General features: G+C 33.9%; 2 protein-coding genes across 2 annotated transcripts in view; one reads left to right on the top strand and one right to left on the bottom strand.

Annotated features, from left to right (window-relative positions):
* LOC136036368 (chitooligosaccharidolytic beta-N-acetylglucosaminidase-like) overlaps positions 1-26,691 on the top strand; it is a 579,146-nt gene that overhangs the window by 26,257 nt on the left and 526,198 nt on the right. The gene's annotated exons all lie outside the window — the stretch shown is intronic.
* On the bottom strand, positions 636-20,876 carry LOC136036367 (calnexin-like). The gene is made up of 6 exons (XM_065718535.1): positions 20,647-20,876; positions 15,881-16,040; positions 10,807-11,099; positions 6,509-6,676; positions 3,560-3,762; positions 636-2,493 (listed from the first exon to the last, which is right to left on the bottom strand). Exons 1-6 carry the CDS (start codon positions 20,761-20,763, stop codon positions 2,241-2,243), a joined length of 1,194 nt encoding a protein of 397 aa, XP_065574607.1. The 5' UTR covers positions 20,764-20,876; the 3' UTR covers positions 636-2,240.

Genomic DNA, 26,691 nt, shown 5'->3' with positions numbered 1-26,691 from the left:
TTTCTGTAGACTTCATATGAAATTTTATACTCCTAAGAGCAAATTAAATTTTTTCTTTATCGGTCTTGTGCTTCCAGTAAAACGTTTTTTAGAATTCTAAAAACAGTGAAAACATGAAAAGTAGCTTTATTCGAACTAGTTTAGCAAATATATGTTGCATAATCTGCAAAGAAATGGTTTTTGTTTCTTTGGAGTTTCGACTTTTTTTTTAATTAGTCTGAGAAAGAGTCCAATCATTCATGAATAACTACAAAGACCACACTGCGTTTCTATCATGAAAACGAAGACACCAAAAGAAAGGAAAAACTAGGGTTAATTTTTCAAGACAGTGAACAAAAGGAAAGAAAAACAATGCTTCGATTGCTCTAAAAAATAATCATTTCCTTATTCAATCAAAAATCGTCGCTAGCGATTAATTTTTTTATTATAAGAATATGTTCTGTGGCGGCGCAATCGGCTTGATCTCAGCTTGGTAATGGAGGACCCAGAGTTCCAACCTGACTGTAGGAACACACTGCAGGGCCGACGCAAGGACCTTAGTCGTCAGGAGCGTCGTTAGTCCGATACAATTATAAGAAAATTTCCACTGAAGAAAATTGTCAAATGTACAAATGAAATGTTGAATTTTTTTAGTTATCTCCTGTTTATCTCTTTGGTTTCATTTCTTAATTTGTTTAATTGACAATCGCATTTTATGGTTCAGAAGTGAATTAGGAGGAAGATAATGAAAATACCCAGTGTATGCCCAAGTCCTGAATTTTCACTCATAAAACTCAGATTCTTGTTCAGACTTGTGCATAGTAATTTTTAAGATATTTTGCATCTACAATTAAAATTGACAATGGAAAAATAAAAAAATTTCACTAATGACTAAATATTCCGGCTTCACGTAGAGAAGCTTAAAAAAAAAAAAAACAAAAAACTCGCATCTTAATAACGTCCAGTATTCAATGCAATTACATCACAATGTAAATATTTTTTTTTCTGTATGTGTAAGCTTGAGCTTATACTATACCATTTTAAATGAAGAATACCATTTTACCAGGAACATGGCAAAAGCTGGCAGGAATTAAGCATAGACGGCTAAAGTAGCAAAGTTTTTTTGTTTAATTGCATTCAACGGGAGGGGGGAAGGGAATACCAAAAAAGGAATTATTCATAAAAAATATTCCCCAAAAGGCTTTTTAAAAGTTCAAGGAGGAGAGGGTGTACCCCTCAATTGATGGCAATGTTGCACTCTAGATCGAAACTTAAAATTTTATTTAGCAAGCTCAACTACTTTCAAAGTTAGCAAAAAGACTATCATCCAAACTACAGTCCTAAAACTGATGAGGATATTTAAGGCAAATTTAATTTATTGCAAAGTTTATGCATTTGCGCATTGAACCTTTTATTGGACTAATTATGCAATGTCCTACTTTCATTTTTGAGTCATTCTATACAACAGGGTAATTTAAAATTAGTCTATAGGCTAATCAACCCGTTACCCTTAACTCTCCCTACAAGTCAAGGGCAAATCCATTTTTTTTTTGCTTTTCACGCTGAAAAGTACCTTTAGACCTTCATCTTTTAATTGAAAGTAGTCATTTTCATAGTGTAACTTCTAGCACATGTTTGTCCATTTTATTGTCTAAAATCTATCCAGGCGGATTCCAAAGTGAACTTCCAACGTCCTTCTAATCAAAGTTCGACGTTCTATTGCTTTTCGCCCTGGACGTTTGACATCGCCGGTCGTCACTCAGAGTTTCACTTGAGTAAAAAACGAAAATAAGCACAACGTTTAACTTGCCAGGCATCAAAAACAGACTTTAAACAAATTATTAAAGATGTTACACTTAGCAACCTCACATATTAAAGGCCCCCTAGAGGTGGAAATTAGGTTAATAGTAAAAAAAACTACTTTTTGACTCATATTTGGCAATACAGTGCTTTATTTGATATAAAATGATCCTTTTGAAGCAGGAATCCTTCAAATAATGATCTGCATACTTGCCAAAGATGATAACGGCGATCTAAAAAGCAGCCAAAGCTCTTAATTAGAATAAAAGATTTACGATCCTCAAGAGACATTGCTGGCGCATAAGGCAAATCAACACTTCAGCAACTAGGTCGTTTTTACAGGGGTAGGTAGTTAGACCGTCGCCCAAATTTACGGTAGCTGGAATTAAATCATAAGCCCCATATTGCTATGCAGAGGATTAATCGGATGTACTTCGACAGGAATATCCTGAATTTTTAGTTTAAAAGAGAAAAAAAAATGACAAAAGGAAACATACTATTGAAAACATATGAAATGGGTTTGGGTCAAAGTAGTAGTCTTTTGGTCGCCATTTTCCTCTATAATTTGGATTGTCAATAAGAGGAGCTCTCCATTTCCCTTTGAACTCAGGATTGGGAATCATAGGTGGTGTCCACTTTCCACACCCAGGAGCTGACTCACAAGCGGGATTCTCAATCAGCGGTGCTTCCCAAATTCCGTCCATTTCTTCGTCCCTAGAAAAAAATAAATAAAGATATTTCACACGAAATACTAAAAAATTAAGAATAATTTAAGTGCAGCCAACTATAAATCTGGTTCTGGTTTTCAGGAACGACTGGTTCCGGATATTATATCTACAGCTCATGAGCAAATGAGATACAATTTAAAAATCAATCTAAATGTAGTGAACTGCAGCTTTAATTACTCTGTAGTGTGAATTATATGATGCATCACACGTGTTAGTATACTATAAATTATTTAAAATAACTATCGTATTCAAAAATACGCAGAGAAGTTTTCCGCAGGGGGAAAACTTTCCGTTGGAAGAATTATCTGCATAAGAATTTCTCTGGGAGAATTATTAAAATATTTCTAATGCGTTAAAAATAAGATCGTTATTGATATGGAGGGGATAATTTTCCACATGGGGGGGGGGTGCTTCTGCGTCGAAAAACATGCCAGAGGGGCAGTTTTCTGTAGGGGAATTTTTCCGGGCTGAGTCCTCATTGAATTTATAGCAGCTAGACGGGATGAATAAGCTAGTAACACTTAAAAATCAAGATGCATAACTATGGCAATTTTCGCCTACGCATCTAGTTTGAAGTTTACTTTCAACCCATGGCCCCCCTACCTATGTCATTACAGGCTATTGGAGGCACCAGAACTAATCCTAAAGAAATTAGTGCACAGAAAATCTGAAAATACAATAAATTGACAGATTATTATCAAAATTAGGTAATAGAAGCTAATTGAACGAATTGAAAAAAGGAACACTTAAGAAAGTAAAAGGTAAAGGATATGGCACTGAGCTTTAGAATCCCTACTAGCTGTTCTGATTTCCCTTTCTTGGCCCTTCAGCCAGGAATTACAATGGGAAGTTGGGGACCAAATTTCTGGGGCTTTTGCATATCCTTCCTGTTTACCTTCACAAGATTTTCCCAGGTGCCCATTTGGAGCTGGGTGGAGTCTGGCTAAGCTTACAGAGTCTCTCCGAGTCATTGAGGAGTCCAAAACATTGACCAAAATCTCACTAATAGTTAACCAAGGTAACTGGAATTTCGTCAAGTCAAAATAGCTTACCAATCATCAGGCATAACTGCAGTTGGATCGGGGATCATGATTTCTTCGTCTTCCAACCATCCTGAGGGCTTAACAGCATTTTCATCTATGACTTGCTCAGGTGCATCCTCATCCCAGTCCTCTGGCTTAACAGCAGCGGGGTCAGCAGACAGAGGATTTACCGGAGGTACCATGTCTTTCAAAAGCGATCCCTTGTTGATAATCTGAGAATTGAAAGATGTATTTGTTTTATCAATTTTTCAAGCTGACATTCAAAACAGAGAGGTAACCTATATGACAGGTTTTTAATTCAACTAAAAATTTATTAAAAATTAAGTACCCACGTCTAAAAATCCGGGGGAGTGGGAGGGGTCGCAAACAATTTATAGTCAAAGAATCATTTGGTAATTGAAATATTTCCTTTGAATTTAAAAACAAATAAAAACACTAGATGAAGAAGTCAACCAATTAGGCTTCAGACAAAACAAATAATTAGTTTAAATGATTAGTTATACAGAAATGTAAAGTAAGCAATTTAATTTTAACCTTTTTCATCGGAGGAGGGGGGCGGGGCGGTTGTTAGTAACGCCAAAAAGGTTAAAAATTCATTTCCAATATAAAGAGTAGATATGAAAATTTGTAGGCAACGATCGCAAAATAAACATATCTGACTTTAAAGCTTCTTATGGCAACCACCATTAATAAAAAGGAAAAACAAAACACGCAACCTGTAATCTGAAGATTATTACACAATAAATACTGTATGAATAAAATGAATATGAATGATGAATGAAAACAGAACATGCCACCTGTATTTTGAAGATTATTCAAATGAATATTCATATAATAGAAGTTGGATAAAAGTACATTTTGTAACGAATCCCATCCCCCTCCTTTTAGCAAAAGGGGCTTCCTTGAACCATCCTCAGTAAAGGATTGCATACTTTTCCTGTATGCAGGGTAAGGGGTATTATGACGCCTTTGAAATTGGATAGATCCTTCAAGTAGCACCAGCTAACAGAGTAGCTCTCAGTTTTTGTAAACTTGTTCTAAAGTAGGGTAAAAATCGGCTTTAAGGCCACCAATGACAACTGGCTGAGTCTCTTGATCTATTGACATTTGAAACTAAACATATTACTTTTGGCGGCTGTTAATCTGAGAACAACATTAATTGCTTTATAACCAGAAAAAATTTCCACAACCCCTTTTTTCTTAATAAGCTTATCTTAATAAGCTTTCATTTTATTCTTTTTGATATAAACAGATCTCGGTATCACCAAGGTTGCCACCCAATAGAAAAAATCAGAAGATCTTTAGTGATTTTTTGGTTGATTTAGTGATTTTCTTCAATAGTCTAGTGATTTACGTTCTGATTTATCGTTTAGGCATTGTTTATCTTTAGGAGATTTTTGTTTATGCAAGATAAAAACCACTAGAAATATTGATAAATCACTAGGGGTGGCAGCACTGATTACCACTATACTGATAAAATACAAATTTAATACTTTCAAACGAGTTTTTAAAATCCTTATTTGGTTTTAAAATCCAGCTGAGGAGAAGTGGTAGGAGGGCATGTGCTCCTCCCCTTCGATTAAAAAAAAAAGTTTATTAGGCGTTAATATCATTGAAAAATGCCTGTTTTGGTATTTCCATTAAAGAAACTGAAAAAAAAGGAAACAAATTTTGAAAACTTGCTAGGTTTTGAAAATATATTTTGTCCGCTCCCCAATCCATCATCCTAGATTTTAGCGAATTAGCACCTCTGTGTTATGGCTTTTTAAATGATCAGTACGGAAAGGAAATATCCGTACTCTGATTTCATAGCATACTCCCATCAAAATAGCAGCTCCGATATAAATGGATTTTAAGGCGTATTTTATGTTCTCTGTAAAAGGCGCGATTTGGGACAAGTCAACTCCTGTAACTTGCGCCATATGAAGAAGATACCTAGAACATCGCCTACATTAGTTTTTCAATCTAGTCTATTCACAGAGCTAGAATTATAACATTAATTGGGCTTTTTTTAGAGAAAGAATCAAATTTGTATACAGAAGATGTCTGGAGTCAGAATAACTTATAACCGACATTAAAGGCCTGCTTATGACTTAGGCTTGAGTATAAATACAAAAAAAGAAGAAAAAAAAAAGGAAGTTAGTAAACATTATATAGGAAGTTATTAAATAGCATACATCATGTCAAATGTATTAGCCCCTTGTTTTTATTTTAGCCCCTTTGATTACACATAATTTTTAATTTTTACCTTTAGTTTCCGTTAGCCAGATCATCTTTTTTCCATTCAGTTCCATATATACTTTTGTTTTTAATTTTATACTGCAGCACACTGAGTTAATTGTATTTGCAAGATTATTAGACTAAAAACAGAGTACAGCACAAATAACACCCTATTGAGGTTAGTCCAATTGTTATTGATAACGTCGCTGACAGACGTATGGGTAGTGTTTAACAATTCCATTCTCAGCAGGGCAATATGGATGAAAGGTTGATTGAACAAGAATTACCCTGCTGATCCCCAGTTGGGAAAAAGCCCTGGAATTTAAAACATCAAATGTGCCATCCCTTATCAACAACAAAAGATTCATTGCTGTAGTGAAGATGAATAAGAGCATTTGGAATGATAAGCTTTGCTATCATAAAAAATCAGGTCATTTTGATGAGACAACCTTTACAAATTACTTAAACTACTGTAATCTACTGCTGCTAAACCAAAATAGATAAATAAAAAAGGCATTAATTCCGCCAAACCACGAATATATTTAATTTTGTTATCTATTTACCCATCGTGTTAAAGTGAAGCCCACTTAAGGTGTTTTTTTTTTCTTTTTTTTTTATACAGAGAGCAAAAACTCGCCAAGTCTAAACTTTTTTAGAGTGAGGCTTTATCTTATCTTAAAGTTTGAACTAGAAATGATGACATGACCAAAAGTGAAAACGCGGGGACGGGGAACTCACCTTATAATCGACACTGACATCAAAAGTGTTATCAGGGTAAACTTGAAGACGATACAAATGAGGCTTTTTATCAGAAAAATATTCATCTAACTTGGTGCTTGGCTTCTTGGCATGTTTTTCTTCAAAATTGTCATTCTTTGGATTCTTGTGTTGGAAGATGAAATGGAGCTAAAATAAATAGACAAACAAAGTTTAAACCGCCCAGGAGATTCCAACTGAAATTGTAATACACAAGAAAAAAGCATGGGAGATAAAAACTCAGCTTTATCTCTGAATATAAAAAAATAACCAACCCCACTTAACATTACCCAACAAAATCATAAGGTTAATTTTTGAAATTTAAGTAAAATAATTTTTTTTTTTACTTATGCTTTACGGGCAAGCACAAACGAGCTTATTTTTCCAGGAGTGCACCACAGGCGTGTTCACACGCAATATCTTTAAGATAGGGAATTTCCTGAACGCTAAACTAACCAAACCATTCACGGTGAATCAAAAATGGCTGAAAAGCAAAATATTTGAATAAATGCAGATTAAGCTTGTTTTGTACGTTTATAGTTTTGCTGGGGAATGCTGTACAGCGATGTTAATACTTTTTAATCAATATTAAACCGCTATTGAAGTAAAATTTACCCCCTCCTTCCAAAACAACCCAGAGCATCACAAACTATTTATGACAGCGTTGCAGCAGGATTTCCAGCAGTGATGTGTAATGTCTTTCCTCATTGTTTACAAATCGGTCATAAAATGCTTTCTGTTGTTTATACAGGAACGAGATAGCATTTTCCATATAAACATCCGTAATTAGAAAGTTAGTAGTGCTGGAATAGTTTTCTTTTTATCATTCTGATAACACCAATAAAATCGGTTCATCACAGCTGCATCCAAACAGAAGTCGCTGTTAACTAAGGGGGATGTAGGATGATATGGTGAGAAAACAAGAAGTTATTATTAACAACTACGATATTTAATTAGGTCAGCGTTATAATATTAAAGCCTACTTTGATATTTATTGGGATAGAAATAGCAAAATTTGAGATCCCAATTGATGAAGAGCGTTTAACCTAGTGAGTTGTAATAGTTGGCTGACGAAAGCATTAGAGCAGACTAAAACGGCTATCGTTGACAGTTTCTACACTAAACTAGTCAGAATTTATAAGCAATGTTTCTACGAAATTTTTCTTGAGTAAAAGCTCTGGTACTTTAATACTGGTTAAAGTAACCATAAATCGACTCTCTCGAGCTGAATTGACATTACTGCCTTGAAAGTGATGACTGAAAAATAGTTTTTGTAAATAACTTTTATCTCTATAAAGGTTTAGAGCATTCTTAGGCAAAATTTCCCCCTAGTTCTGAAAGCCCCTTTTAATGTTTCTAAGCCTATCTTCTAGGAACACGAGGAGCAAGTGTCAGAGAAACGGACATCGACGGTGTAATAAGTGTTATAATGGTTAAGACAAAAAAAAAGTTTAGTGTTTGACTAAAATTTCGAATAATGAAATAGCACGGCCATTTTATGTCGAAGCTAATAGAACTTAGCATGAAGGTAATAGGTTCTTCGAACTTAATAGGAAGAAAGGAATACACGCAGGATTTTGAATGTTAGGGAGGGGGAGGGGGGTAAACTTTTTAATAAATGACTAACATAGGCAAATTTCATTAACAGTAATAAGAAATAAAGGTGAAAATTATATTGACAGTAGTCAATTTTTATGCTTCATAATGATGATATTGTCTAGTCAAACAAGCCCTTGCAGCCTAATTGCCGGCAAATTCATTATGAAAATTGAAGTAACGAATGACGTTTGAGCCCCTACCTCCTTAATGGAAGACCATACTTCCATCTACGTGGAAATAGACACGAAAAAACTTTTAAACTATTACTGGAAACAACAAAATGGGTTTCTCAAATCCCTTTTGCCTGACTATTGAGTACGGTGTATTTCATGCAAGCGCTTAACTTTTAATAAAGTAGGTCAAATGTCTTTTTTAGGGTATGAAACACGTGAAGGGGTTGAACTATAACCACTTGAACACTATCTCTTTAATTTATAAGGCAGGGAAGTAAAGGTATAATATTTCGAATAACATTTTGCTTAGTTCGAAAAAATAAGAATGTAATCCAGGAAACTCCTAAAACTTTGCCGAACTCAAACTTATCCCCCATGTGACAGATATTTAATTTCATTTAATGAGGTCAATGTTAATACTAACATACAACCAGCAATGATTATCGTAATTGGCTTAAGTTTGAAAAATAAGGATATTAGGTCTATTACATAATAAATTTCGTCCAATCATGAAGCCAAATAAATCGCTTTGAAGCCTCACACGATCAAAATCAATGGAACAAACTTGCAATAAAAAGGAATACTAAAAATCAATAAATACGTATGAATACAGATCATCTTCAAATACACTTATCGGTAAAGAATAGCCTAGAGAAGGAAAAAAAAGCAAAATAGATTTCTTTTTCATTTACATTCAGGTGAGACACATGACATATAGCATGATTTTTTTTTTCAAATGGCTTCTTAAAAATAACATTCAACAGAAAAAAAAAAAAAATTGTCATTGTTCTTTTTTTGGAAGTGGGGTGTCAAAACCTGTTATATTTTGTTATGAAGATCCATAGTTAAAAGTCGCGTAAGCACTTTGAAGAAAATCTACACTGATAAAATACAAATTTAATGTTTTCAAACGAGTTTAAAAAATCCTCATTTGATTTTATAATTCAGCTGAGTGGAAGTGGTAGGAGGGCATGTGCTCCCTCCCTTCGATTAAAAAAAAGTTTTATTAATCAATAATTTCATTGGAAAATTTTTACTTTTATTTTTTTTAAATACGTGCAGTATATAAAGACAAATGCCGGAATATATTTTCTACATTTGTTACATACATTTGTTATGAAGACCCATAGTTAAAAGTCAAGTAAGCACTCTGGAAAAAATATCATAAATCTAATAAAGTTCGAGTAACCGATTTGAAGTTGAGAGCAAACTGGGAGGTAAGTTTGGAAAATCTTTTTTGACAAACCCTGCCACATTCTGTGCCAATTAGTAGTGTCTGCAAAATCACTAGTTTCTATCCTGCTAGTTCTTGATATATATATATATGTATATATATATATATATATATATATATATATATATATATATATATATATATATATATATATATATATATATATATATATATATATATATATATATATATATATATATATATATATATATATATATATATATATATATATATATATATATATATATATATGAAGACCCATAGTTAAAAGTCAAGAAAGCACTCTGGAGAAAATATCATAAATCTAATAAAGTTCGAGTAACCGATTTGAAGTTGAGAGCAAACTGGGAGGTAAGTTTGGAAAATCTTTTTTGACAAACCCCTGCCACATTCTGTGCCAATTAGTAGTTTCTGCAAAATCACTAGTTTCTTTCCTGCTAGTTCTTGATATATATATATATATATATATATATATATATATATATATATATATATATATATATATATATATATATATATATATATATATATATATATATATATATATATAATATATATATATATATATATATATATATATATATATATATATATATATACATATTTATATATATATATATATATATATATATATATATATATATATATATATATATATATATATATATATATATATTATGAAGACCCATAGTTAAAAGTCAAGTAAGCACTCTGGAGAAAATATCATAAATCTAATAAAGTTCGAGTAACCGATTTGAAGTTTAGAGCAAACTGGGAGGTAAGTTTGGAAAAATCTTTTGACAAACCCCTGCCACATTCTGTGCCAATTAGTAGTGTCTGCAAAATCACTAGTTTCTTTCCTGCTAGTTCTTGATATATATATATATATATATATATATATATATATATATATATATATATATATATATATATATATATATATATATATACATATATATATATATATATATATATATATATATATATATATATATATATATATATATATATATATATATATATATATATATATATATATATATATATATATATATATATATATATATATATATATATATATATATATATATATATATATATATATATATATATATATATATATATATATATATATATATATATATATATATACATACATTTGGAAGTTCATTAAATATTTTCGTGGGAGGGGGGCAGGAGGGGAGGTCAATTTTGATGTGTAGAACCGACCCTGATCATGATAAAATAAAACTGAGTAAAGTGTTACAACCTACTTTATTATCATTTCCGCACTTGTCAGGTCCAAACAAGATAGTGTATGGAGTTTTATCTGTAAATTGGGAAAGTCTCATCTCTTTGTCATATTGAAGAAGTTTGAGATAAGCCCCACCACACTCCTGGCCATTTTGAAGCGTAACATCATACTGTACAATCAATGGCTTGTCTGTGAAGTGAAATGGCTTTTCCAAGGGACAAGATATAGCAGCATGTTTGGCTTTTGATTTCATCACTAATCCAAGATCACCCGGGATTGGTTCCTTGCTGGCTGGCTCAATTGCCCATTGACCTGATAAAAAAAAATTCATAATAAGTAAGACAAAAGGCACAGAAAAATATAAATTAAATTACTCATGGATCCATCAAAAAATCTAATCTAGGAAAGATTGAGGCTAAATCCCAATAAGTCAGTTCCGGGAGGGGGCCAGAGCTTAGGAATACCCCCTCTCTAACGTTTATTACTGTGTAAAATTTGCAAAGCACATCAAAGTATAAAAACCATGGACAAGTAAAGCTAGGCATTTCCCCCCAAAATATGCAATTTTCTGTTATATTTATGATAGTTAATTTACACACAAGTTGAGAGGGAATTGACAATGGTCAATACTATCCAATTCCATGAACAGTAAGTAAAAATCAGTAAGAAAAATAGACTTAACATAAAGACCAAAACTAAGTTAAAAACAAGTTTAGCTTGTATTACATTTCAGCTAATATTCAGTCCCGAGTCCGTTTACCAAAAAAAAAAACTGTACAAAATTGGGCGTGACTTGTGAATTGGGTGAGTTTTCCTCGAAAGTACTTCCAGCAATCACAGATATGTTGACCTTAAAATACATTAATTTATGAAGCAGATAAAAATTTAAAAGCACAAGAAATAAGTATTATTTTAGGTCAACAATCCTTTTTTGTACGATTTTTCAAGGGACCAGACCCTGAAAATGTAAAAAGTCGACGAGGAGATTTGAAACAAACAACACGTTTTGAGCCGAATTTCATGGACTCTAACCAACCATACTCCAGTGGTCTCTTATTGTCAAATATTTAAGGTTAATTTATATTCCCCACGTGACGGGTGCCTCCCCCTCCCCGTCATTGGACTTCCTGGCTGAAGAGCCATGAATCAGCGATCAGCACCGCCAGTAGGGACTGTGAAGTCCAATGCCATATTCTTTACATTTTAAAAGGTTCCCGGGAAATATCCGATTTTGTGACAAACCCACAAATTCAGGATGCCAATGTCGTTTTATTTAAAAATTTTCATCTGTAGTTTCACTTAGCCTTGAAATTCTGGCTAAGTATTTCAATAGTATTTGTCATTTCTATTAAATATTATTCTAAACCTACCTAACAAATAAGGAAGTATGAACACAAGTTTTCGTATTTTTGTTTTTATGCCTATTTTCTACAGTTGTTCTTTTATTTAAACGGATGTAAAGAAAACCAAAATTTAATTTTCCATATTAATAAAGCTAAATTTCAACTATCAAAAGATATCGAAATATATTTGTTTTACGTCGAAACATTAAATTAGCAGGACTGCAGAAAAATAGCATATTAAATACCTATACAGTGAGCATAGACTCAACTTGATAGCTTCCAAATGTTATTAGCTCAGGTTGTATACGGTTTTGAGATTCATCAGAAATTAAAAAGCATTTTGAATACTTACATTCATTTTATGACAAATATATTTTAAAGTTTGAGAAAATTTACACTGCAACAGAAAGGCAACGAATATCGTTCGTGCATAGTAGTTTGAACTTAAATCCTCAGTTTCCAAAGGAGAATCTTTTCACCATGTACCGTGGGAACTGCATTGTCTTGTCACTCCTACAGTTCAATTCAGTATGTAGGATCACTCCATTACTCAATCGCCATGAAGAAATTACATGCATTTTTTGATTAGAATAATTCTTAAAAATGCATTTTATTGGAATATTTGATTGTTGAGCATTGGACAAAAAAATTACAAACATTTTCCTTTTTTTATTATTTTAAAATTACTTGCATTTTTTGATTAGATTAGTTCTTAAAAACAGGTTTTATTTGACTGTTAGGTTTTTCAGCACTGGGCAAAAAAAAAAAAAATCAGTTCCGTAATTTTTTTTTTTTTTTAGGAAACATACGATTGTGCAAGTCTACACAAAACCAATTCAAAGATTTTATTTTCACTGTCTTTGGTCCTCAAAGAAGCTTCATGAATCACAAAATTAAGTTTACAATTGACCTCTCCACCTCCTCATTATTCCTTGCAACGTTTATCAAATTAAACAGATAAATTTACCATGAATATTCAATTCAGCTGCAGAAACAGATAAAGGCTGACTAAAACAGCTGTTGAAAGACTATTTGATCATAAATTTGTTTTTATATTGGATTTGTGACAAACAATTACAAATATTATAAGAACTTAATACAAGGACGTCCCAAAAGGAAATTTGATTATAAAGTGTTTGTAAATAAAAGAATGACAATCTCCTAAGAAAGATCAAAACATTCTAATTCTTCTTATTTATTGTTTGTTCCTGCTACAAAAACATTTTTACAGCCTAGTCCTTAATCTAATGAAGTGAACAAAAAATAGTGAGATTTCAGGGTCACTCTTAATAGATTTAATTTTTCTTCTGCGTACATAAAAAACGAACTGACACTGCAGAATTTTTTCTAAAATAGGAGAAAAAAAAGAAAAAAAAAAGAGATCGTACAACATTTTTTATATGTATACAGTTTTGATACTTTTTTTTCTGGATCCTGTTAGACTGATAAGTAACATAATATGTTTATGACTATTTGAAAAAAGTCAGAAACCACAAACAAGTCCAGAAATAAGCAGTAAATAACACAGCTAGCAAGGAAGCGCATTAATTTGTCCTTTTTTCGAAGGGGTAAATAAAAATATTTGACAATGGTGACATCAGCAGTATGTATAAAAATTAAAATCCCACAACTAACAACAATAGATGCAGATAATAAAGTTGTCACTTTGTTCTAATAAGCAAGGGTTCAAACTGGGTAAAATTTAAATAATTTCAGTGTTACCTGTCACCTTCACACACTGAAGCATATTGACTTACAGCTATGAAGTCTTTAAACACAACAACTGCTAAAAGGATTAAATGAGTTTAGTTATTACTGAGGTTCTTACGGGTCACACTCGAGGTTATGTCCAGGGGATGGGATGAGGGTTTGACCCCCCCCCCCAAAAAAAAAAAAAATCTGTCCAACTCGCGAAAATGCATACAAACTAAGTTTGAATGCGTTTTTCATTTTTTCCTGTACCCCTTCCCTGAAAATGGTCAAACTGCAAACAGAGTGATAGACCCTCTCTCAGTTTTGACCCTGATTCATTTAAGCACAGATTTGTGCACATATTGCGTTACATAGTTTTTGATAACATTTTAATGCGTAACATATTGATTTTATAAAATATATATACTGATGGCAAACGACATGCAGATATCCATAGAAAGAATTATCTTTAGGCAAGTTTGATCAAAAACTATTAATTTATAAACAAAAGTTCTTTAGGACATAAACTAATTTTTCTGATCATCTTCAACCTCTTGCCTATCAGACAATAATTGTCTTGAGTACCACAAAGGAACAGCACTTGCCTATCATGCATCAACAAATGTATTCAATCATGGGCACCAACTTGGGGAGGCTGAACTTTCAGCTTCCAACATCTCCCCATAGATTTTTGAAAATTCCTTTCCTTTTTTATCTATTTTCATAGAAAAAATAGCGGGATTCAGTATTCTCATCAAGAAATTGAAAACAGAAACTTTGCCCATTCTCCCCCAAATTTTGGAGAAATGAAACATTTTTATTGGCCTTGAAAATGTGAACCATTCCTTCCCCTTGCACCTACCATTAATTTTTTTTAGCAATATTACTAATATTACTTTATTTACTAAGAAAAAGCAAAACAGAAGATAAAAGGAATTAACTTACACTAAGTAAGGTGTTCTTAACAATCATCAAAAGAAACTTCAATGAGAAAACTAGAATGTTCAAAAGCCACTTGGTGGCTTTATGAAAAATCAGTATGAATCTCCAGAACCAAATCTTATTATACATCTTAAGATGTGACTAATGTGTATTAACATAGAGTTTCTATGAAGAAGTATTCATTTTCGAAGTAATGTGTAATTATCTGAATATTAAACCTAGGATTTTTTCTTCAAAATTATTCAAACATTAGGGTACCCAGATCCAAATTAGTTATAAGGTATGGGTATATACTTAGAAGATTAAACAACTGGCACAATAATGCATTGGAAAGAACTAAAGGTGCATTATTTACCATCCTGTTAAAACAGCATTAAAGCAACATTGTTCTAAAAGCCCTACTATCCATCTATAATTTTCAGCCTTTTTCATTCAAAGAAAACATGATGACTTTTTCTTGAGTCTTAAGTATGTTGAATTTCTTGTCAAGAAAAGCAAATTACTATACATAGTATGCTTCAGGCCATACAATACCTTAAGAGATAACTCTATCCCATCTTTAGCTTGTAGAGCTTGGGTAAAAAAAAAAAAAAAAAAAAACAATAGAAAGTTGACATCAATTCTCCTGAAAATCTTAGAAAAACTATTTAACTATCCCTTTTTTGCAACAGAGAGAAAGATATTAAGCTTAAATGAAATTTCCATTATCAGAAAGTGTGAATTTTGTTTTTTTACATTAAACAAAGCAAAATTTTCTATTTAAATTTCAGGAAAGGACAGGCCCTTAAAATGTTCAAGCAGAGCTACTCCATCATTTGAGTAATTTGGCTCCATCTGGAGTTACTTATAGGGCCACCCAATTTGATTGACAAATTTGAGGTCAAAATGGCAGTAAAACTGAACTGTCTTTTCAGTGAGATTTTGCAGTCAAACCACAAATTTTCAACCTTTTTTATATAGCTAGGCACCTGAAAAAATCCACCAATGGAACCTTAGTTTTTAAGATGGTCAGCTGATGCTGAGACTTGCAAAATTATTTTTAAGGTGTCTACAGCTCTAAGAAGAGGAAGAATAAAACAAAGAGGAAAGGGCAAGGAACAAAATACAGGGACACACCATCATATTTAGCCAAAGATTCATCCGTGCCTTCTTTTTTTGCTTGTGATTTCACCCACTTTGTACCAATAGCTTCAGGATTGTCAAAATATTCAGCTAAATAGACATCACCATCAGGCTCTGGTGAAACATACTTCACTTCTTCCACAGGAGAAAATACCTAAAAAATTGAACAATAAATGTACTATAGTTTCAATTAATATACTATAAGCACAACTGCATACACTATGCTGGAAGGTACACATAAACAATAACTCCTTGGGCAGGATATGGGATTCAGAATTTTTCTATGGGTTACCTGGAAAAGTTGAAAAATTGCTTGGAACAAACAAAAATCTACACAAACGACAGTTTGGGTTTGTCTCATTCTCTCACTCCAAATGTCAAAAACCTAGTGCATCATAGGCAAACTGAAAACAAATTATATGATAAATATTTTATTTCATGCTTATTACAACATTGAAAATAAACTATCTGAGACTGTTCAAGACAAATATAGCTTCATTACAAACAAGAGTTTGGACACTCCCCCCTTCCCTACCTGTAAAAGTCTAAAGCCTACTACATCATTGGTGCTTCACCAAAAACAAACTATATTGCAAATAGTGACCTAGGAGTAATTGTTGACAATCATCTTAAATTTAGCACTCATGCAAAGAAGGCTGCAGATTCAGCTAGCTCATCATTAGGGCTCATAAAAAGAACAATTTCCTCCTGTTCTCCTAAAATTCTGAACCATTTGTATAAAGGACTTTATTCAGCCAAGGCTTGAGACAGGCATGGTCCTTGCATCCCCCTTTTTCAAAAAAAGATGTTAAAATTCTTCAAGATGTCCAGAGAAGAGCCATCAAGATGGTGAGTTGACTGCATGAACTCCCTTACCCTACAAGGCTATGCAAGCTGAAACTCCCAACTCTGGCTTATAGAAGAAGATGGGTGATGCCACTCTGGTTCATAAACTTATTAATTCAAAGGCACTTCCTGATCTTCTTCCTCTAGTGTCTTAGGACTCTTGTACAAGGGGACATAACTTGCAGTTATCCAGGCATTTCTCCTCAAAGCAGCAATGCACCCATTTTCTTACCAGCCATGTTGCAAACCTCTGGAACAAATTACTGCCAGATACCATTGCTGCCCAAACCATAGACAGCTTCAAGAACCATCTTGACAACAAATGGTCAACAAAAGAATGGAAGTATAACTGGGAAGCACTTCAATCAGCAACATCAAACCACTAGTTTCAGGGATGAATCTAGAGACTAAAGTGTATCCCGGGAAAGCATTTTGAAGCAACTACCTCCACTCCTTCTCCCTCTAGAGGGCCCTGACCTTTGATGACCTTTAAAATTTGTGTGTTATAAAAGTGAAACCTTCCAAAATAGATCTGCTGCTTAATTGAAGTACAACAAAATTGTTTTCAGCTTCATAACTTTGCTCAATTCTATTTTATAAGGTTTGAAAGATATGCAAATACATTTACTAAATTTTGAAAAAAAACATTGATTTGGCTCAAAATTCTGCTCAAATAACAGGAATTGTATTTTCAGAACTAAAGGCAGAGGAAAAGCAACTAGTAACTGAAAATTAAGGTAAAATGTTGTTTTGTCAAAATTTCAATAGGTATAGACCTGTCATGTAGGCAAATTTTAGGGCCCTCTAGAAGAAGGAGTGGAGATGGGTACTTTATAATACCTTCCCATGACATACTTTAGCCTATAGACCCATCCCTGAAAGTTATATTTTCCTAACCTAAACCCTTTCTGAGATAGGAAGAAGTCAATTAACTAGAATTTTATCTTTTAAAGTACCCATCTCTAATCCTTCTCTAGAGGAGAATTTTTTTATCTATTTTGGTCAACAAAAGAATGGAAGTATAACTGGGAAGCACTTCAATCAGCAACATCAAACCACCAATTAAGTGTATGTATTCAACTATGTGTCATGTACTATCAACTCTGGAGTTTCTACAAGGAAAAATCCTTAGATTGCTTCAAGCTACAATTTAAGGTAATTGCCAAACCTCCATCTTAACCCTCTTTGGATTTTAATTCATAGAAATTTACATAGGCTACTTAAAAAGTCTAGGCTATATCATTTAGAATTTCACTAAAACAACATTTGGTAAAATTCTAGTTCATTGACTTCTTTCTATCTCAGAAAGGGTTTAAATTAGGAAAATGGGTAAAATTCTAGTTAATTGACTTTTTGCTATCTTGGAAAGGGTTTAGGTTAGGAAAATGAAACTTTCAGGGATGGGTCTACAGGCTAAAGTATGTCCCAGGAAAGTATTTTAAAGGGTAAAATTCTAGTTAATTGACTTCTTGCTATTTCAGAAAGGGTTTAGGTTAGGAAAATGAAACTTTCAGGGATGAATCTAGAGACTAAAGTGTGTCCCGGGAAAGTATTTTGAAGCAACTACCTTCACTCCTTCTCCCTCTAGAGGGCCCTGACCTTTGATGACCTTTAAAATTTGTGTGTTATAAAAGTGAAAACTTCCAAAATAGATCTGCTGCTTAATTGAAGTACAACAAAATTGTTTTCAGCTTCATAACTTTGCTCAATTCTATTTTATAAGGTTTGAAAGATATGCAAACACATTTACTAAATTTTGAAAAAAAAACATTGATTTGGCTCAAAATTCTGCTCAAATAACAGGAATTGTATTTTCAGAACTAAAGGCAGAGGAAAAGCAACTAGTAACTGAAAATTAAGGTAAAATGTTGTTTTGTCAAAATTTCAATTGGTATAGACCTGTCATGTAGGCAAATTTTAGGGCCCTCTAGAAGGAGGAGTGGAGATGGGTACTTTATAATACCTTCCCAGGACATACTTTAGCCTATAGACCCATCCCTGAAAGTTATATTTTCCTAACCTAAACCCTTTCTGAGATAGGAAGAAGTCAATTAACTAGAATTTTATCTTTTAAAGTACCCATCTCTAGAAGAGAATTTTTTTATCTATTTTGGTCAACAAAAGAATGGAAGTATAACTGGGAAGCACTTCAATCAGCAACATCAAACCACCAATTAAGTGTATGTATTCAACTATGTGTCATGTACTATCAACTCTGGAGTTTCTACAAGGAAAAATCCTTAGATTGCTTCAAGCTACAATTTAAGGTAATTGCCAAACCTCCATCTTAACCCTCTTTGGATTTTAATTCATAGAAATTTGCATAGGCTACTTAAAAAGTCTAGGCTATATCATTTAGAATTTCAATAAAACAACATTTGGTAAAATTCTAGTTCATTGACTTCTTTCTATCTCAGAAAGGGTTTAAATTAGGAAAATGGGTAAAATTCTAGTTAATTGACTTTTTGCTATCTTGGAAAGGGTTTAGGTTAGGAAAATGAAACTTTCAGGGATGGGTCTACAGGCTAAAGTATGTCCCAGGAAAGTATTTTAAAGGGTAAAATTCTAGTTAATTGACTTCTTGCTATTTCAGAAAGGGTTTAGGTTAGGAAAATGAAACTTTCAGGGATGAATCTAGAGACTAAAGTGTGTCCCGGGAAAGTATTTTGAAGCAACTACCTTCACTCCTTCTCCCTCTAGAGGGCCCTGACCTTTGATGACCTTTAAAATTTGTGTGTTATAAAAGTGAAAACTTCCAAAATAGATCTGCTGCTTAATTGAAGTACAACAAAATTGTTTTCAGCTTCATAACTTTGCTCAATTCTATTTTATAAGGTTTGAAAGATATGCAAACACATTTACTAAATTTTGAAAAAAAAACATTGATTTGGCTCAAAATTCTACTCAAATAACAGGAATCATATTTTCAGAACTAAAGGCAGAGGAAAAGCAACTAGTAACTGAAAATTAAGGTAAAATGTTGTTTTGTCAAAATTTCAATTGGTATAGACCTGTCATGTAGGCAAATTTTAGGGCCCTCTAGAAGGAAGAGTGGAGATGGGTACTTTATAATACCTTCCCAGGACATACTTTAGCCTATAGACCCATCCCTGAAAGTTATATTTTCCTAACCTAAACCCTTTCTGAGATAGGAAGAAGTCAATTAACTAGAATTTTATCTTTTAAAGTACCCATCTCTAATCCTTCTCTAGAGGGCCCTGAAATTTGCCTACGTGACAGGTCCTATACCTATTGAAATTTTGACAAAACAACATTTTACCTTAATTTTCAGTTACTTATTTGCTTTTTCTCTGCCTTTAGTTCTGAAAATGCAATTCCTGTTATTTGAGCAGAATTTTGTGCCAGATTAATGTTTTTTTCAAAATTTAGGAAATGTAGGCCTATTTGTGTATCTTTAAAACCTTATAAAATGGAATTGAGCAAAGTTATGAAGCTGAAAACAAATTTGTTATACTTCAATTAAGCAGAAAATTTAAATTGCAAGGTTTCACTTTTATAACACACATATTTTTAAATGTCATCAAAGGTCAGGGCCCTCTAGAGGGAGGAGTGGAGGTAGTTGCTTCAAAATACCTTCCCAGGAAATAGCCTACTTTAGTCTGTAGATTCATCCCTGAAAGCTTCATTTTCCTAACCTAAACCCTTTCTGAGATAGTAAAAAGTCAATTAACTAGAATTTTACCCAAAGATTTTTAAAGGTCATCAAAAGTTACTACTCTCTAGAGGGAGGATTGGAGGTAGATGCTTCAAAAATAGGCCCTTCCTGGGACAAACTTTGGTCTGTAGACCCATTCTTCAAAGTTTTATTTTCCTAACCTAACCCCTTTCTAAGATAGCAAAAAGTAGTAAATTAGAATTTTAGCAAAATATTATCATACTAGCCTCAAGAATACCTTTTCAGATGAGGAATCAGTGACTTCTTCAACAACAGCATCTTCAGCATTGACCACACAGACAAGAAGAATACAACTCACTAATGCTAAACTTATCTTCATTTTAGAAGTCCTCATTTGCTTTAGGAAGCAAACCAGTAAATGTATGTAACCACTAATTTAACTTCTAAATTTTTTTTATAAAAAGCCTATTCCTTGACTACTTAACACATGCTGGAAAATGTGTAACTAGAATGTTCCGATTTAATGTTTTCTTCTGACACGTCATAGAGTTGGATTTCTATATTTTCAGTTAATAGAGAGTGCTAGTGTAAGCTAGCGGCCAAGGAAGTGCTTATAAGCAGGTAACTAAGGGCCTGCAGAAATTATGACATGGAGAGAGAAATATTAAGGAATTGCAGAGAGAAGTCATTTAAGGGGTTCACAATGTGTGCTTTTTGGGGTTATCACACCTCACTATCTTAGACAAGAAGACTAACAACAAGCTTATTAGGTAAATTTGTACAGACTACTGGTTTGGCTCACTCTCTGAGGCTTTTTTCATTCCCTATATCGTTTATTTTAGATTTCTGTTTTATTTACCTGTATTTGGCTCTCTTTCTATATGCTTTTAGTATAGAATTATTTATTTGCTTTTCATCTGGAATTATGTGACAGGTTATATAGAACATATATTTACTTATTATAAACGTGCTGTATATGTGTTATAATTGTATTTTGACGAATGTTGACTTTCAAATGTTTTCATTTTTACTTTAATAAATAAAAAACTATTAAAACTTAAAGAAATAGATATCAGTATATGCATATTAAACCAAGAATCCATAGTCATTTTTTCAGTAAACTGCGGACTATATTTATTTGAGAGAGCTAAGCCACTGCACTGTGTATAATATAATACGTTTCTAAAATGCTTTCTATTTACACGGTAAAATATTAAAACCTTACTTTTAACCACATTCTCAACCCCACTTCAAAACTACTGTATTGAATTTCACATATCCCAAGATTTTACCTTCTAAATCTCCTGGAGAATTTAGTAAAGTAAATGGAACAAACAATAACTTTTTCGTTGCGTCAGTTTAAGTCAATTCTCAAAAGGTTTAGTTTTAAATGACGCTTATAGACTAACCGAGGGTTTCCACTCTTTTTGAGTTTCATTATTTGGAACTATTTAATTTTTACATTTTTTCATCGGTATTTTTTTCTTCTCAATTCTCTTCGTTGTTGTGTCTGATCTTCTCGTAGATACTCTAGTCAGAATAATTGTAGGATTGCTACCACCAGATGCCACATTTTTCACTGCTACCACTGGTATCGCTGCCTGTCATATAGATAGAGCCACTTTACACTTCTTTGCAGGTACTTTTCTTTTTCTTTCTATATTTTTTATCAACTTTACGTCATGTGGTCTTTAACGAAAAGTTTTCTTATTAGGGTTAATTTACTACACTAAACCGAGACTATACTATGGACTACAAAGAAAACTTGAGCTAATATCGTGACATAATTTGTAATTCTCAATGCAAATAAAACAAACTTGTATAAAACAGTTTGACAGAGTTTACCTTCCCTTTTTGTTTTAATGAGTTGGCAAAAAGGCTAGGCAGATGCGTGATATATTCTTAGCTATTTGAAACTCTTCGTGGCATACTTGAAGTCCCATAAATTATGAACTTAAGTATGTATTCAAACAATCGAGTTCAGGAAAATGATGGGAAACTCGATTGTTGATTTCCTTGTTCTCTAGCAAAGCTTATGCTATTTTATCAACCGAAATTAGATTCTTCGTGTGGCTCTCTAGAAGAACAAGCAGTAATTATCAACTGATTTGCTATGTCAACGACCCAACACAGGAGTGATAATCAGATGTTGCTCCAGAGCAGGACACCAAGATCTTCCTTCTCTTCTCCCATCTCTTGCGTTGACTCTCCTCTGGCTTTGCCTATCAGGTGAACACCATCATTCTGACTTGGTGGATTAGTCAGTTAGTAATAACGTGATTCTGATTACTCCCGCTGAGCCTATGGCTGGAGTTTGCTTTAAGTAAATATCTTTTGGGTCAATGAGGGTTGCTGTACGCAGTCTTGGTGGCACTTATTTGACCCCCCCCCCCAAATACTTGAAACAGTTGAGAGGTTAATTTGCTATGGGGCAGGAGGGAGGGGGCAAATGCCCCTTGCAATCCTCAGTTTGCCCCCTCCCAACTGAAATTTAGTTTCTGCAAACAAAATCTTGTTAAAGCTAAGATAAGCATGCATAATTTAAGCATCCAGAGAAACAGGTCAGTTTTCCTTAGTGTATCTTTGCCCTTATGGTACTGTATGGCTCATTTTCACTTGACTTGGTAAAATTTGCTCCAACTTTATATCTGTCGAAATTTCGCAAAACTGGTATATTCAGTATCCACGCTAATATGAACTCTTCTGCTCTCTCCTCAGGATGCTACTCAAACGCTATGCTTGTGAGTCGATCCTGTGCCATGCTCAAAACAGCACCATTTTGAGATTTCCCGAAGGAAATCTTTTTTCTTTAGATGGTTTTACAACTTGCCTTGATAGTCAGAAGGCCTGTTTTGGGGGCTGTTGCAAGAGTATTCATTGGATAACAATAAAATTGAAAAGACTAGATTTGAATCTTAGAACGCACACAAATGAAACCGTTGGAGGGGATTCTCCCTAATCTCCTCACTCTTTACTATAAACCTTATTTTATGCTTCATTGAGAGTCTAATCAATATACATAACATTTTGAAAGTTTTAGTGCGTTTGAATATCTCAAGATTACTTATCCGCCACTACGATTATTTATGATTAGTGCTTTAAGAGACTTAGATAATGTCAGAAGTTAGGAGGATTGCCATTTGAAGCGGTCTGGATAAGTTATCGGATGAATTATACCTTGCTAACCCCAAAAGGTGGCGTCTGTCGTGCATGATTGGCGCCATAAATAAATAAAAAATCAATCTTTTTGAAAATGGAAAAAAAAGTAATGAAAAGAACGTAATAAGTTATGTGCATATTTTGTGTTTATATATTTGAAAATAAGCTGTGTTTACATTGGAGAGGACGTGGACGTTTACGGAGGGCAAAAAGTTCATCTCAGTTCAAAACTATAGGCAAACTAAAGGTGGTATAAAAGCGTGTTGAATTTTGTTAACAGTATAGAGTAGAAAATTTGATTTCGTCGAAGAACTATCGACGATTGCTTCAAAAATGAATGATTGCTTTCCCCTTTAAAATTAACTTTTGAGATGCTGGAAAATATTTTCTACTGTTTGGAAAAAAAAACAGCGTAAGTAGTATGTTTCTCGTAACAAGAGTTGCAGAAGGAGTGATGATTCTGACGTAGATGAGCCTGTAAACAACAAATCTTCAGATTCCAGTATAGTCGTTGAAGACGAGCCCCTACCAACAATACAGATACAGAGAAAGTCAAGGCTGGTGTTTACGGGAATCCTGGTCACTTTATTATAGAACAAGAGCTCATATGGCACTTGTGACGAAGCCGGAAGACTCCTAACCCACTCGTAAGTTATAAATACCTAATTTTTTCTCTCCCTTCAGCCCCCCTGATGGTGTAATCGGGAAAAAACAACTTTATCAAGTCAATTTTTGTAGCTCCCTGACACGCCTACCAATTTTCATCGTCCTAGCACGTCCAGAAGCACCAAACTCACCAAAGCACTGAACCCCACCCCCTAGCTCCCCCAAAGAGAGCGGATCCAGTACAGTTGCGTAAATCATGTATCTACGACATTTGCTTATTCTACCCACCAAGTTTCATCCCGATTTCTCCACTCTAAGCGTTTTCCAAGATATCCGGTTTCCCTCTCCAACTCCCCGAATGTCAACAGATCTGGTCGAGATTTGAAATAAGAGCTCTGGGACATGAATTCCTTCTAAATATCAAATTTCATTAAGATCCGGTCACCCGTTCTTAAGTTAAAAACACATAATTTTTCTAATTTTTCCAAATCAACACCCCCCCCGCTCCTCCAAAGAGAACTGATCCGTTCCAATTATGTCAATCACGTATCTATAACTTGTGCTTATTCTTCCCATCAAGTTTCATCCCGATCTCTCCACTCTAAGCGTTTTCCAAGATTTCTTCCCCCCCCCTTCCAATCTCCTATGTCCCCGGATCCGATTCGAACTGATAATGGAGAACATAAGATCCTTCTATATATCAAGTTTCATTAAGATCCGATCACCCATTCGTAAGATAAAGATACCTCAATTTTCATTTTCCAAGAATTTTGGTTTCCCCCTCCAACACCCCCCCAATGTCGCCGGATCTGTTCGGGATTTAAACATCAGCTCTAAAGCACAAGATCCTTCTAAATATAAAATTTCATTAAGATCTGACCACCCGTTCGTAAGTTACAAATACCTCATCTTTTCAAATTTTTTCGAATTGCTACCCCCCCCCCCCCCAACAACATCAAAGAGAGCTGATTCGGTCCGGTTATGTCAGTCACGTATCTTGGACATGTTTTTATTCTTCCCCCCAAGTTTCATCCTGATCTCTCCGCTTTAAGTATTTTCCAAGATTTCCACCCCTCCCCCCAATGACACTGGATCCTGTCGGGATTTAAAATAAAAGATCTGAGTTACTTAAAAAAAGTAAAATATTAAATATTAAATTTCATTAAGATCTGATCACTCCTTCGTAAGTTAAAAATACCTCATTTTTTCTAGTTTTTAGAATTAAACCCCCTCCCCAAACTCCAATAAATAGAGCGGATCCGTTCCAGTTATGTCAATCACATATCTAGGACTTCTGCTTATTTTTTCCAACAAGTTTCATCACGATCCCTCCACTCTAAGCGTTTTCCAAGATTTTAGGTTCCCCGCCCCCCAACTCCCCTCAATGTCACCGAATCCAGTCCGATTATGACAGTCACGTATCTTAGACTTGTTTTTATTCTTCCCACCAAGTTTCATCCTGATCTCTCCGCTTTAAGTGTTTTCCAAGATTTCCGCCCCCCCCCCTAAGACTCTGGATCCGGTCGGGATTTAAAATAAGAGATCTGAGTTACGAGGTGCTTCTAAACATGAAATTTCATTAAGATCCGATCACTCCTTCGTAAGTTAAAGATACCTCATTTTTTTCTAATTTTTCAGAATTAACCTCCCCCCCCCCAACTCCCCCAAATAGAGCGGATCTTTTCCGGTTATATCAATCCCGTATCTAGGACTTCTGCTTATTTTTCCCACCGAGTTTCATCCCGATCCCTTCACTCTAAGCGTTTTCCAACATTTTAGGTCACCACCCCAACTCCCCCCAATGTCACCAGATCCGGTAAGGATTTAAAATAAGAGCTCTGAGACACGATATCTTTCTAAATATCAAATTTCATTAAGATCTGATCACCCGTTAGTAAGTTAAAAATACCTCATTTTTTTATTTTTTCCGATTTAACCGTCCCCCCACTACCCCCCAGATGGTCGAATCAGGGAAACGACAATTTCTAATTTAATCTGGTCTGGTTCCTGATACGCCTGCTAAATTTCATCGTCCTAGCTTACCTGGAAGTGCCTAAACTAGCAAAACCGGGACCGACAGACCGACAGAATCTGTGATCGCTATATGTGACTTGGTAGATACCAAGTGCCGCAAAAAGTTGCAACTGAAGAACTTTAGGTCCCCTTTCTGAAGGAGACTGTAGTAAGATACTTTGCGCAAGATTCCAAATGCAAGCAGTGAGGTACTTGAGATATACAGAGCAGAAATTGTGGTTGGGCCATTCTGCATTTTTGAATCGGGAGGGTAATGACAACCAGAAACAAGAAATTCAGTTTTAGCAAAAGCTACTGACAGCTTGTTGTCAAACAACAAAACATAGAGGCTATAAAAATTCACAAAAAACTCAAATAATAGCACAATTACTATATAACAGAAATTATAATATGGCAAATAAAAACAAAATATAGCCATCCGTAACAATCAAAACAGAAAGAAAAATGAAAGTAATTGTGTTTCGGACACTGAAAATAAAACTGAAAGGTTCAGTGTGGCTTTGGTACATAATTGTTCTTCTTA

The sequence above is a fragment of the Artemia franciscana genome, chromosome 15 (genome assembly GCF_032884065.1).
Source record: "Artemia franciscana chromosome 15, ASM3288406v1, whole genome shotgun sequence".
NCBI lineage: Eukaryota > Metazoa > Arthropoda > Branchiopoda > Anostraca > Artemiidae > Artemia > Artemia franciscana.
This window is presented reverse-complemented; position numbering and strand designations above follow the sequence as displayed.

Bases quoted from the DNA above. Each gene is read 5' to 3' on its own strand.
- LOC136036367 (XM_065718535.1), bottom strand. From the start codon at position 20,763: ATGAGGACTTCTAAAATGAAGATAAGTTTAGCATTAGTGAGTTGTATT. The intron at 11,100-15,880 runs GTGTGTCCCTGT...TTTTTTTATCAG, and splicing joins ATCTTTGGCTAAATATGATG to GTCAATGGGCAATTGAGCCA. The intron at 2,494-3,559 runs GTAAGCTATTTT...ATTTTTTTCTAG, and splicing joins GCAGTTATGCCTGATGATTG to GGACGAAGAAATGGACGGAA.